The sequence below is a fragment of the Engystomops pustulosus genome, chromosome 4, assembly GCF_040894005.1.
Source record: "Engystomops pustulosus chromosome 4, aEngPut4.maternal, whole genome shotgun sequence".
In the NCBI taxonomy this organism is placed as follows: Eukaryota; Metazoa; Chordata; class Amphibia; order Anura; family Leptodactylidae; genus Engystomops; species Engystomops pustulosus.
The window spans coordinates 194,123,430-194,136,790 of record NC_092414.1 but is presented as its reverse complement, the minus strand read 5'-3'; the positions used below and the strand labels follow the sequence as shown (position 1 = coordinate 194,136,790).

General features: G+C 46.5%; 1 protein-coding gene across 6 annotated transcripts; it reads right to left on the bottom strand.

Annotated features, from left to right (window-relative positions):
* Window positions 1-614: 614 nt before the first annotated feature.
* Window positions 615-13,361, bottom strand: LOC140127948 (uncharacterized). 6 transcript variants are annotated; one of them, XM_072149202.1, is made up of 15 exons: window positions 13,247-13,361; window positions 11,982-12,102; window positions 11,794-11,893; window positions 9,956-10,031; window positions 9,692-9,772; window positions 9,390-9,443; window positions 8,746-8,811; window positions 6,864-6,928; window positions 5,403-5,466; window positions 3,984-4,041; window positions 3,535-3,718; window positions 3,374-3,455; window positions 3,163-3,293; window positions 2,237-2,332; window positions 615-1,903 (listed from the first exon to the last, which is right to left on the bottom strand). In XM_072149202.1, exons 1-15 carry the CDS (start codon window positions 13,263-13,265, stop codon window positions 1,619-1,621), a joined length of 1,482 nt encoding a protein of 493 aa, XP_072005303.1. In that variant the 5' UTR covers window positions 13,266-13,361; the 3' UTR covers window positions 615-1,618. The 6 variants fall into 6 exon arrangements, with proteins under 6 accessions (XP_072005303.1, XP_072005307.1, XP_072005301.1 ...); XM_072149206.1 differs by lacking the exon at window positions 13,247-13,361 and adding an exon at window positions 13,011-13,124; XM_072149200.1 differs by lacking the exon at window positions 13,247-13,361 and adding an exon at window positions 12,771-12,972.

The following is a 13,361-nucleotide window of genomic DNA, read 5'->3' as shown; positions in this document are numbered from 1 at the left end:
ATCACTGCCCTAGGGTTTAGAGACAGAGTGCCCAAACTACAACAGAAATCCACGTATTTACTGTGAAGTGCCAACATGAAATTTTAAGCAGTAACTTACTGCTTGATACCTGTTCTTTCACTTGTATTGGCCGCCTGAGGCCACCAGTTCATAGAAGGAGGGCAAATTCAGATTATCATTGTAGCTTCTCTCCACGCTCTCTCTGTAAAGGAACAATGGTTGGGTCCAACATGATGACCTCCAAATATAATGCAGTTCTGTCAAAATCTCACTTTTCCCGCAGTTCAAAACAGCCAACAAAGTGTCAAATAGCACAGAGAGCAGCATCCCTTAATTTGCCTGGGACTGCAGGAAGATTGGAAGTGTTTGGTGAACTCTGTCCTGGGGTGAGGACCTGAGTGCCCATAGAAAGAGCTCTGAGTGCCACCTCTGGCACCCGTGCCATAGGTTCGCCATCACTGCCCTAGGGGGGTCTGATCACTTGTACAATTTACTGCTACTCTGTACAAGGCCAAATTCTGTATGCATAGATAATCGATAACCATCTTGTTTCTTTGCCTCGGACCCTAGAAAACAAGATTATAATAGCACACGTTTTATAATAAAGAAAAAAATTCCACTAAACAATTAATATTTTATTTGGAGATCAGACATAAAAGAAATGATACAAAATAAAAAGAAAACAAAGATTTCACCCAAACAAGACAACTAGAAATTACTCAGAACCTGGAGAAGGGGGCAAATTGAAGACAACCAGGACCTATCACAGGGCATCGTACCCCCTGAGCCTGGAGCGGCACTGGACTGGAAATTTCACCAATAAAAAAGCGGATGACATGTTATGTTTAGGATAGATGATCAGTATCAGGGGTGGAGGGCCTAATGATGGATCCAATATATTTACAGTAGATTTTTCACCTGGGAACCTGCTCCTCACATCATAGTATCCGAAGCAGCTCTTCTATAAGTAGTTATACGAGACGTCATGGAGGACTGGTCTTTTGCTCACAGAATATGTGCTAAAGCGAACCATCCCCAACCCATGTTCACATTACTAACAGAACTGCATAAATCCGTAAATTAAAAAGAAAAAAAACAAAAACAACTTGGTAATAAACACTTCTTCCTCCTCTTACTTGGCTCTTTTCCTGCTCCCCTTGATAAAATGAAACGTGTGTAAAATTCCCTCTCACTAGCAGGAGAGCAGCTCGCTGTGGTGTCAGATTATGTAAGAATCTACAGAGAAGGGAGTGGGAGAGGAGTGAGCCACCAAGGCCAGGTCTCCAAACTCCAGATCACAGAGTAAAGTAAAGCTCTAGGCTCACAATATAACTTTACATTTGCTCCATACTAGTTTGATGTGACATCACATGGGGGCTATGCTCTAGTTCCGACAGACCTGGTGCACCCATGTATTTTATAGTTGGCAATACCCCTCCCCCTGCACCCAAACACAGAGTAAACATTGGATGTATCCACGAGAGGATCATTGGACCAGATTCTATTTAATGAAAAGCCGTCTTGTTGGAGGTCAGACCCGGACATCAGTGATACCAAGAGCAGGCGGTAAAAAGTAAAAAAAAAAAATAACTCATTGAAGGAGGCGAGTGAGGGGACATCATGGCGCCTCAGCAGCTTCTGCCTCCTCTTCTTCCTCCTCTGGCTCCATTATCACAGTCAGGGATGGAGTCTCCGGTGCCTCCGGCAGAGTCTTATTCTCCGAGTTACTGTTCTCATGACCGGGAGCTTCATTATCAACAACACGACCTTCCCGACCATCGCTGGTCTCAGCCATGGAGTCATTATCTTCATCCAGATCTTCATCCTCCTCAGCGACTAGGATGTCCTGTGTGCTGCTTTCATGCGCTGAACTGAACGCTGCGTCCTTAAAGGGATTTATTCCCTGAGGAGGCAACACAAAAGCCTAAAGTTACCAGATGCTATCATATCCGTGTCATCTGATGCTTTATTTGGGGGGAAACTACAACCCTCAGCATGTTGTGACATGTAATCCCTGCTGCAGACAGTATGAGCGTATAAACCATATGACCTGAACCTACGTACCACTCTACTATAGCGATGCAGATTCCCCCGCTATTGGTGCTGGTGTTAGTGGGGGTCCTGGTTTCATGACTCATTCTGAGGTTCGGCTTGAGCCTCGATGGGTCTGCACATCACTACTCTTCTATCTGCAGCAGGGGGCAGTATAACACGGCTGTGCACGGGGGTCACTTACCTGGCAGAGTTTCCGATGCATCTGCAGTAACTCTTTATCCATGAGAAGCTCCTTGGCGGCCGCGATGCAGCTCTGCCTGACGCTCTTCACAATGAGCTGGGGACCAGAGAAAATGTTTTATCAGCAAATCCTTCCTCCAAAACCTCCAGAATGACATAACCATGTGCGACATTCCCCACAGCCTAAGGGCTCATTCAGAGGGACGTTTTTGACATCAGTTTTTGTGTTTTCTACACCTAGAATACTGATCCACTCATGTCAATGGGTGTGTTCACATGTTATTTTTTTCCACTGATGCACAGATGAGAAATAAATCGCAACGCGCACTATATGGTCTCTCACATGTGGACCACAAACCTCTTTTTTAGAAAAGTGGACAGCACACAGACGACATCTGTACGTGTTCCGTTTTTCTCAAAAGGGAAATAGATTAGAAACCCCTATGTGGATACAATATGAAATGCACACGGACATCTGAATGAGCCCTTGGGATACGCGCGGGCAGCTTCATGCGGTTTTCACAGACAAGCCCTGGACTCAGGGGCTGAGAGTGTCTCACGCATCCACTGGTGTCGCACCACACTCGCCCACAACCCTGAAAAAAATAGACACCCCTTTCACTGAAACTAAGCCCTGACAAAATCGGTAGAAACGGCACCAGCTCCTTGTAAAATACAAGCCCGGTACGTGTCAGAGAAAGCCAACGATAAACGTCCCAAGCTTTTATTTTGTTGGTCGCGGGAGCCCCCCGGATCACAGCAGGAGGGTCCTTGGGCCCCCAATAGGAATGAGGCAATGTTATTTTATTTGTATATGTCCCCCATTATCTGTACTGCGCTGTGGAATATGATGGCGCTATATGAAAATTTCTTATAAATTAGAACCAGTCACTCCTATTTATCTGCTGTGTGTGAACAGGTCTGTACCTTGCGATTCTTCTGGTGGGCGTCAGATCTCACGTGCTGCGCCAGGAGGCCTGGAGAATCGGGGATGAGGACGTCACACGCGTGGCAGTGCGTGGCCTGGATGCGATGTAAGTAATGATCCTGACTTAGCGCTGCAGGAGAGAGGACATAACATGTGATACATACACGTCATCTCGGCACACACAAGACAGGACATTCTCCGGACCGTCACCTTTGTACTCCTCCTTGATGGAATGCACTATGGAGCTCGCCCGCTGCTTGGCCATCCGCTTATTCTTAAAAACAAGGTAGTCCTAGAAATACACAAACCAGGGTTAACCCCCTGCCGGCCGGGAACAGTGCAGCTTTACAGAACATGGGCTTCTCGCTCACATGTAGAAAGTCCACCCTGTCTCTGGGGAAGAAGATGGTCAGGTTCTTTAGGATCGCCCGGTGCGGATAGCTGTAGAAGTGTTTCTGGATCTCGCTCTCGTCCACCGTGTTGTATCGGCACAGGCTGCACGAGAACATTGTGCTGGGGTCGTCTCGCCAGCCCCAATGCGTCACAACTTCAGACCTGGGAGCAGAAAACAACAAGACGATCATTAGCACTGGACAGGAAGGAGTTAATACACCTTATTCCAGAATACCCTGCAGCAGAGTTATGACAAGTGTTGTTAAGGGATCGTCCTCTTCCTATCGATATGATGAATTATCATGGTCTAGCTCTCGCCCCGGCAGAAGCAGCACATCCAGGACCGACATATAACCCTACCATCTACATTATCTATCAGGCCGGTACCACAAGTGGATCGGACACGGCCAAGGTCTACGGGTCTTACTGATTTGCAGGAGGGTTCGTTTCTTCCGTCTTCGGCTTCTTGTTCGGCGCCTCAGCATCTAGGAAATGTCATGGACTTATTAAAACGCACATCACCTTTCCACAAACATCACAGAAATCGGTCATTCACGGCGCAGGAATAACATCGTTTCTAATCATTATGTAGCAAAGCGTTAACACATGTAAATAGTAATGTAATTAGGCAAATCTCCTCTCCTCAGCTGTTGTAATGCGTTTTAAAACGCAATGAAAACGCAACCAAAGCGCAACGTGTGATCGCACCCTCAGGGTTCTGAAGACCAAGGAACACACCAGGCAGGTCCCAATAACGTCGTGGAGAAGATTAAAGCCGGATTTGGATACAAAAATATTTCACAAACTTCCCAAGGAGCCGTGTGCAAGCTTCATATTGTATGGAAGGAGTATCAAACCCTGCAAATCTACCAGGACCCGGCCGTCCCTCTAACCTTTATCTCACACAAGGAGAAGAATGATCATAGATGCAGCCAAGACGCCCATGATCCCTCTGGATGAAGTGCAGAGACCTACAGCCGAGGGGGAGAGTCTGTCCATAGGACAACAATCAGTCACTGCACAATATGCCCTTTATGGAAGAGGCAAAAAGAAGCCATTTCTGGCACCATCACCAGTCACACATAGTGGGGGCAGCATCATGGTTTGGGCTTTCCTTCAGCAGGGACAGGGTAGATGGGTAAAATTGATGGGAAGATGGAGGAGCCAAATCCAGGACCATTCTGGAAGAAAACTTGGAGTCTGCAAAAGTCCTGAGACTGGGCCGGAGATTTATCTTCCAACAAGACAATGATCCCAAACATAAAGCAAAATCTACAATGGAAGGTTCACAAATAAACTTATCCAGATGTTAGAACGGACAAGTCACAGTCCAGACCCGAATCCAATCCAGAATCTGTGGAAAGAGCTGAAAACTGCTGCTCACAAACGCTTCATCCAAACTCCCTGAGCTCCGGCTCTTCTCCAAGGAAGAACGGGGAGAATCTCAGTCTCTCCATGTGCAAAACTGATAGAGACCTGATACCCCAAGCGACCAGCAAAAGGTGGAGTACTAACTCAAGCGCCCGGAATAATATTGCACCCCCCACTTTGCTGTTTATTATTTTTTACAAAAGTTTAAAATATCCAATACATTTTGTTCCACTTGTTGATTCTTCACCCAAAAATTAAATTTTTATATCTTTACGTTTGAAGCCTGAAATGTGGCAAAAGGTAGAGAAGTTGAAGGGGGTGAATACTTTTGCAAGGCGCTGAGCGATGCAGCAGGACAGAACCTCTGAAAAGGTACAAGTGACCCCCAGTCTAAAACCCAACTTGTCGATGAAGGAAAAGCCCCACTGATAAAGCCCCTCTAGTGTGATATCACCGCAGTATGGGAGGCACTTACCGTTCTTCTCTGCCGCAGCTTCGCCTTTCTTCATGTCTCCGTTCAGAGTTTTGGGTCGTTTTTGCTGCAGAATAAAATAAAATTTTGATATAAACTTCTGATTGAGCCCAGAGTCTTCCCGGCACCTCAAGCCGACAGGAGATCAACTATAGAGGATTTTACACTCCCCAATATACAGTTTGCTGCCCCCTACAGCTCCCAAGATGTGACCCTGTCTCCCATGATTAAAAGGATTCCACTTTAACCCCTGAACGCCCAGCGCATCGGGATTTTACCCGTCGACGGATGTTCTTCTGATGAGCATGAAAGAGTTAAACATGGACAGCGGTGTCTCGGTGGGTGCAGACACACTTCCCCAGTTATTGGGGGGTGCTGATGATGTCACACGACATGGCAATATTTCTATTAGGCCAGAGCCATGACCCAAATGGATACTTCCACACCAAGACTAGAAAACTGCAATTGCATTTAACCTGTACGTCAAAAGTGCTTAAAAAAACAAAAAGGAAACACTGCCAGAATTGACATTTTTAAATCATCAACCACACACACAAAACAAAAAAGGTTTAAAGCCGTATATCAAATCCATCATATCCTTTAAGTCTGTATAAAAGAAAACTACAGGTCTTCACACAAAAAGCAAGCCCTCACACATCAATCCCGAACATAAGTCTCAAATGTTGAACGATAGAGATGAGCGGATCTAAACCTTCAGCCCAGTGCAATCTGCCTGTGCAGCCGACACCCCTGACCAATCACAGCAATGGCCAGCAGCTTGGGTCATCAATCTGCTGGATGGGCTGCACAGCCCCAAATTTAGCAATACGTCCGAACCCCAACTAAAAATTCTAATGTGCACACCTCCAACGAAATGCAAAACATTTTATATCAAACCACCCCACAAGGACTTTCGCATTGACCCCAGAGGGGGAAAAAAAAGTTTTTACTTTGTACTTTAAATGCTCATTTTTATTTGAATTTTTTTTTTTTTTAAACAAACAGCACAGATAAGGTTAATAGTTCACCAGTGACACACGAAGCCCAAAATTGTGCTACTAAAAACTACATTTTGTCCTGCCAAAACCAAGACCCTATAACAGCTATAGCAACAGAAAAATAATTTTAAAAAGTCAAGGACGAAAATGAAAAGCAAAAAACACACAAAACAAATAGCTACGTAATTAAGGTGGAACACAAGTGTGATAATAAAGGGTTAAGAGCTACTACACATGGACTCGCTATCAGGTGATGTATCAGTACAAATCACAAATATGTCTTTGCACAGATCTTTACACTTTGAAACAAAGTTGCACGAAGGTGCGAGTGAAAGCGCTACATCTCCACCATCAAAGCAATTTAGTTTTTCCTTATAAAATTGATTTATAAATTTCTTCTATGTCAAAGTCTAAAGGATGGGCGCCCCTGCATTTCCGGAATCCCCCCCACGCCCCCTGTACTCACCGGTTTGGCTTGTGCGGGGGCTTGCTGGCTGGTGCTGGCCGCGCTCGGCTGTGGAGGATTCTTGGCTGCATCAATCAAAGGAGAAAAAAGTGTAAAAGTGAAGGCGAGAGGGAATCTTAGACAGGCGGCCACCACCACACTCCTACTCCGCTCAGCACACATGCACCACTCAGCTGAGTGTGCGTGCACTGGGGGGGGCGGGGGAAGCCAGGTGAGAAGGTCATTGACCTAACGAGAGTTCAGCTGACGGCTATCTAATACTGCTTCCCAGCTTTTTCCTACACAAAGACTGTGCAGCCTTTGGCCGGCGCCACACAGGGCGCTTTGTCTGCGCTTGCAAACGCAGACAAAGTCGCGCCCACCGGGACGGGCCTCGGCTCGATCGCATCGGCGTTTCTATGGAAACGCCTGCGATCGGGAACGTGCCGCCGGTGTTTTGCGTGAATTTAACGCGAAACACCGGCGGCTCGTTCACGATCGCAGGCGTTTCCATAGAAACGCCGATGCGATCGGGCCGAGGCCCGCCCCGGTGGGCGCGACTTTGTCTGCGTTTGCAAGCGCAAACAAAGCGCCCTGTGTGGCACCGGCCTTTGGCGGTTTGGCGTTTACATTTTGTCGCAATGCGTTTACACCATCTTAACAATGTGTTAATATTTTGTTAATAAACATCAACGCGGTGTGAACGCATGTGTTAACACGAGATGATGAGATGATTTGCCTAATTACATTACTATTTGCGCTTACAAGGCAAATTGTAAACCCGGCATTAACAAAATGTTAACGCAGTGTTAACACACACATTAACATTGCGTTTACACAGCGTTTTAATAGTTGTTAATAGTAATGTAATTGGGAAAGTCAACTCATCGCAGCTGTTGTAATGCGTTTCAAAACGCAATGAAAACGCAACCAAAGCGCACTGTGTGACCGCGCCCTCAAGATTAGAGAGGAGACTCATACTGTCTATGTAATGGTAACCGATGAACAATAGGTGAAGGTTCTTTAAGGGCGCTGTCCCACGTTGCGTTCGCAAACGCAGACGCATTCAAAACCGCGCCCACCGGGGCGGTCCGCGGTCCGATCGCATCGGCGTTTCTATGGAAACGCCTGCGATCGGGTACGAGCCGCCGGTGTTTTGCGTTCCCGATCGCAGGCGTTTCCATAGAAACGCCGATGCGATCGGACCGCGGACCGCCCCGGTGGGCGCGGTTTTGAATGCGTCTGCGTTTGCGAACGCAACGTGGGACAGCGCCCTAACAGGGTGATGCCACACGTCACGTTTGTGCAGGCCGCAGTCACTCGTTCCACTAGCAGTCCGCTCATAATGCGATGCTAGCGCACAGGGGGCGGCCTTGGCGATCACATATGCGTTTCAAGAAAAAACCCCTCCCACTTGCGTTTTGGTTGCGTTTAAATTTCTTACAAAAAAGGCCTAAGTAAGGACCCAGTCATAATATCCACACCTTTGCCTTTTTTCTTTGGATGCGTTTAAAAACACCACGTGGGAAGGCGCCCTGAGAAGGAGCAGGAGGTGGAGCTGTACAGGAGAACAAAGGTGGAGGCTGAGCAACTTGCAGCACAGACAAGTCACATGTTGTTTTTGAAATGCATCCAAACCAAAGCCCAACCCCTGTGACTACACAGAGGAATTCTGTCAGGGTGCAATTATATTGTACTGCAAATGCTTAGAGAAAGCAGAAAAGCATTTTTGCACATGCTTTTTGCATTTTTACATCTCTACTTTTAATAAACCTTTGCCTTGCCAAAACAGCGCCTCCCCTGTCTACAGGGTGTGTCTGGTACTGCACAAATTCACTTCCACCAGATACAAAAAGCAGATTAGTGTTCCCATAGGTGTACCAGACATCATACCCATCCTTACCTGCTGCACCCTGGGGCTGGTCGGGGCCCGTTGGCTTCTGCTGCTGTGGATTGGTCACTGTCGCGGCTGCCAATAATAAAGCACATTAGTCGCACGAACGTGTGCAGCCCGTGGAAAGGTGCCTTATGGCGGCACAATGCCACAGGTTGCGCACAGTGCAGTGGAAAGGAGGATAGAAATATTAAATATTATTATATTAGTACAGTTTCGGACGGCCAAACAGGTGCCCCGAAACTGTAAGGGCGCGTTCACACATTGCGTTTTGGTTGCGTTTAAAACGCATTACAACAGCTGTGGAGAGGCTATTTGCCTAATTACATTACTATTTACATTTGTTAATGCTATGTTAACACACGCGTTAACATCACTTTTACAATGCGTTTTGTAAACGCAAATGTTAAAAGTTATGTAATTAGGCAAATCACCTCTCCTCAGCTGTTGTAATGAAAACGCAACCAAAGTGCAACAAGTGAACGCGCCCTAATTGTTAATATAGTTTGGCGCATGTTCCGTGGCAGAGGGAAGGTCCTTACATTACATTTCTATATAATGTATTGTGCGCAGCCCGTAGGATGGGGCCACCATACGTCACGAGCCATTACTACATATCAGCAGTGTGTCAGCCTATTATTACGGATCCTTACCTGCAGAGTTTTGGGGCTGATTGGCGACCGCCTGTTTTTGCAGTTTTTTAGCTGCTAAAAAAAAAACAAAACATAAACCTGTAGACGTGCACAGAGGTACAGCCCAACAAAAGTGGAGAAGTTGCCCTTATTAACAAATTGAACTCCAGCTCAGCTCCTTCTGCAATCTGATTGGTTGCTACAAGCAACTCCTATACTCCTAGTGTAGTTTCACCATTTTTTTTTTTTTTTTTTTTTTTTTTTTGGGGGGGGGGGGGGGGTGGAGGACACCACACTTGTATATACCCTGCGTAGCCTCTCACCTCTTAACTTTCTTAATCTTATCTTCAGCTTCTTACTCTTCTTCTTCTTTGGTACCTCTGGTGTTACATCTGCTTCTGGCGCTAGGAGGGGGGGAAAAAAGGTAATTCTGATGTACAGATGGGAGGAGCCGATGCCTGCAGGAACCAATCAAACTGCAGCTTTTTATTTTCAAAAGACATGAGAGCTGAAAAATGATTGGTTGCTTGGGGCAACTTCTCCACTTTTTTTTAGCAATTTTGCAGCATTACCCCTAGAGATTGTACCTTTCTCCTCCTGTTTAGGCAGCTGCTTGAGGGCGGTCTTCTGACTCCTCTTCTTCTTCTTCATCATCTCTCTCCACTACAAGAGAAATCAGCAGACAGCCTTGTCATGAGAAGAGATGCCCAACACATGTGGGACGTCAGTTAACCCCTTGCCACTCATGGCCATTTTCCATATCTGTTTTTTTTGCTCCCCTCCTTTCAATATCCAAAATCTTATCTTTATGTGCACGGAGCCGTACGGGAAACTGGGAAAAAAATTCCAAACGTGGTGAAATTAACGGAACCCCCCCCCCCAAAAAAAAAAGCCGCACCATTTTCTTGTGGACATTATTTTTACGGCTGTCACTGTGCGCTCCAAACCTCCCCATTATTTTTTGGGTTGGTACGATCACCGAGATACGACATTTATATAGGTTTTATTATTATTTAGTAGATACAGGAAAATGAAAATCTTTTTTTAAAAAAAAAATACAGAATATGGCGAAACAAAGGTGACGCTTATAAAATTTTTCGGACGGCCCTGCGTACGCTGCATTTCTTGTGGGGCGAGCTGACGTTTTCATTGCAACCATTTTGGGGACTGCACGACTCTTTGATCACTGTTTTCTAAAAAAATTTTGTATGGCAAATACTCCTCTCACTGCTAAGAAGAGGATGAAGTGACTGCGCCTGGGTGGGCAGCGGCTGAATAACTATAGAGCGATGCGCCCGGAGGAGAGACTCAGAGGCTAAAGGGGCGTGATGTAACCTTAGCCCCTCCCCCCAGCTCAGTCACACCCCAGTAGCCTCTGAAGTTCATCTGCATAAAAGGAAAGATAAAGTTTTCAGTTAGTTCTGGAAAAAAGTTTAGGTAAAGGCAGTGTACAGATTAGTAGGTTGAAAAGAGTCTACCATTAGGAATACCTTAGTTAGGACTCATTCACACGACCCCTATAGAGTCCTGTGGCTCATGCTCATCTTCCCATATAAGGAGGAGGGGTGACAAACGCTCACCCCTCCCACCTCTTCCTTACAGCCCTTTTCTCACCTGGGATCCAGTCCGGACGAGCACACGGCCATGTAAATGTACCCCAAGTGTATTCCTTAGAGTAGGTTTCCTTTAACCATTTTATATCAGACATTTTGGGACGTGGTAACACCTGCCATGTGTATGATTATTTATTTCTATTCTTGATATAGGGAAAGGGGGCGATTTGAACTTTTAGTATTCTTCCCTTTTTTTAGGCCCCCTATGGCACTTAAACCTAAGGGGTTCTGATCGCTCCTACAATATACTGCAATACAGCTGTACCAGCAGATCATTACAGATCCTGCAGAGTAATCCTCATGGGAACTGATCAAAGCCCCCTAATGACACCATGACGGGCGGCGTTCCAAGCAAAATGGCGGCACACATTGATGCAGCCAACACCCTTTGTAGTGGCAAATACTCAGTATGTATGAAGAATCCGTGAGGATTTACATAACTCTACATCACATGTCGGTAAGGCCATGTGCACACACACAGCGGGATGAGTATCTCCTAATAATAGATGTATTCAGGAGAAACTCCTATGAAGTTCTTCTATGTACTTATGGACATTGGTGCCCACCTGGATGTGAGCGGTGGGAAGTTGGGGAGGGGGCCTGGGTGAAGGGTTTGCTTTCTGTTTGTTTTTCTTGTTTGGATTAAAAAAAAAAAAGGAATTAATAAAACTGATTTAAAAAAAAAAAAAAAAAAAAAAAACTCCTCCCTGAATTGCAGCCAATTTTGAGTCTATATATTAGACCCATTAGCATCCCTGCCCTCATTAGTGTAACACATACCGACTATAGGCCAGGGATGAGCACCCGCTTACCATTTTTGGGGTCATCTCATTCGGTCCTACTGGCAAACAAAAAGAATTTCCATGCACGTCCGGATTCTCCGCAAACTGAACATCATGAAAGTAATTGGGTCTGGAGAGAGAAATACATCCCCTTTAACAAACTCAGGAGGAGAAGAGTCGCTGGTTCTGTACAGAGAGAGCTGGTTGGGACACACTACCTGGTATGGACTGGAAATCTTGGAGGCCCAAACCTAAAACCTGGGCCGTATCCACGACCCGCCATGTTGAATGGTCTATTTCTGGCAAAGTTTGGACGCTGCAAGTTATAACCTGGTCTACCTGTAGGAGGGAATCTTGAAATTAATAATGTAAGCAGATAACTGTATATACACTTATGTATCACAGCACATAGACAGAGCGCCCCTCTGTGACAGCCTCAGGTAATGCATCTATTACACACAACCAATTATGTGAGTGACCCCTTGCAGTTCTGCGATGGCTCTGTAGCCAGCACCGGGGGTGATAGTAGCGGAGTTGTTGGGGATGTGTAATAGATCTTATTAGGAAACAGCACCACACATATCTTCAGGTGGTGTCTGGTACTGCAGCTCAGCTCCTCTAATGTGAACGAGGCTAAGCTGCAATTGCAGACACCACCTGAGGAGACGCGTGGTGATGTTTTTTGGTGATTGAACAGAAGCTCCTCTTATCCTTAGTATCAATATACATGTGAGCTGCAGGGGGATCTGCAATAAGAAGGGGGGCAGTAGGACCTAAGGGTGTCACAGCTACTGAATAAACAATGTGGGTGCAGCCATTCACAGCAGCCCTGGTCCTGTGTACCCCCCTGGATGGTAGCTGCTCCAGTCATCCGGGGTGTACAAGGGACCCCCCACAATCAGCCCAGGGATAGAGAACAACCTGAATACCGGACCAATTAGGATGAAGAAAGACCTGACCCAATGATACGACGCCCTCCGCAGGTGCCCACAGACCCTTGCACTTACCTCTCCTCAGAGTAAAAGGATTGGAAATGAAGAAGTCGCACTTCCTGATCGCTACACCCCACGACATTTATGTGCCCCCCCCCAATCAGCAATCACTCAATTCTGTACAAATTTCCCAACCTGAGCTGACATCGGGCACAAGGGACAATAGGGCGGTACTGTAACTAAGACAACGAGGCCCCAGCCCTAGGCTGTAGGTGAGGAGTGGACCCCAGGACTGCCCGGGCATCGTACACTTACCTCACCATCCCATTAAGCAACTTTTATGCCCCAAAAGGGTCAAATGTGCCAATATGCATGCCAAATGTGCAACCCCCTCCCCCCAGCCTGGCACATGTCCCTCTGGATCATACACTGAACTACAAGTCCCAGCAGCCCCCCCTGCCAACAACTCCAGACACTAGCAGTGCATGCTGGGACTTCTTGGTGCACGGCCCCTGTCAGTAATAACAGCTAGGACCCCGCTATATTCTCACCCCAGGGTCTACCATCCATAACCTCAGCGTAGTCACCGTACACCTCGCGCGCATGCGCAGGCCGATTAACCACATTCCGTCCGGTTCAGGCCGTTTCCGTCGTTTGTAATAGCTG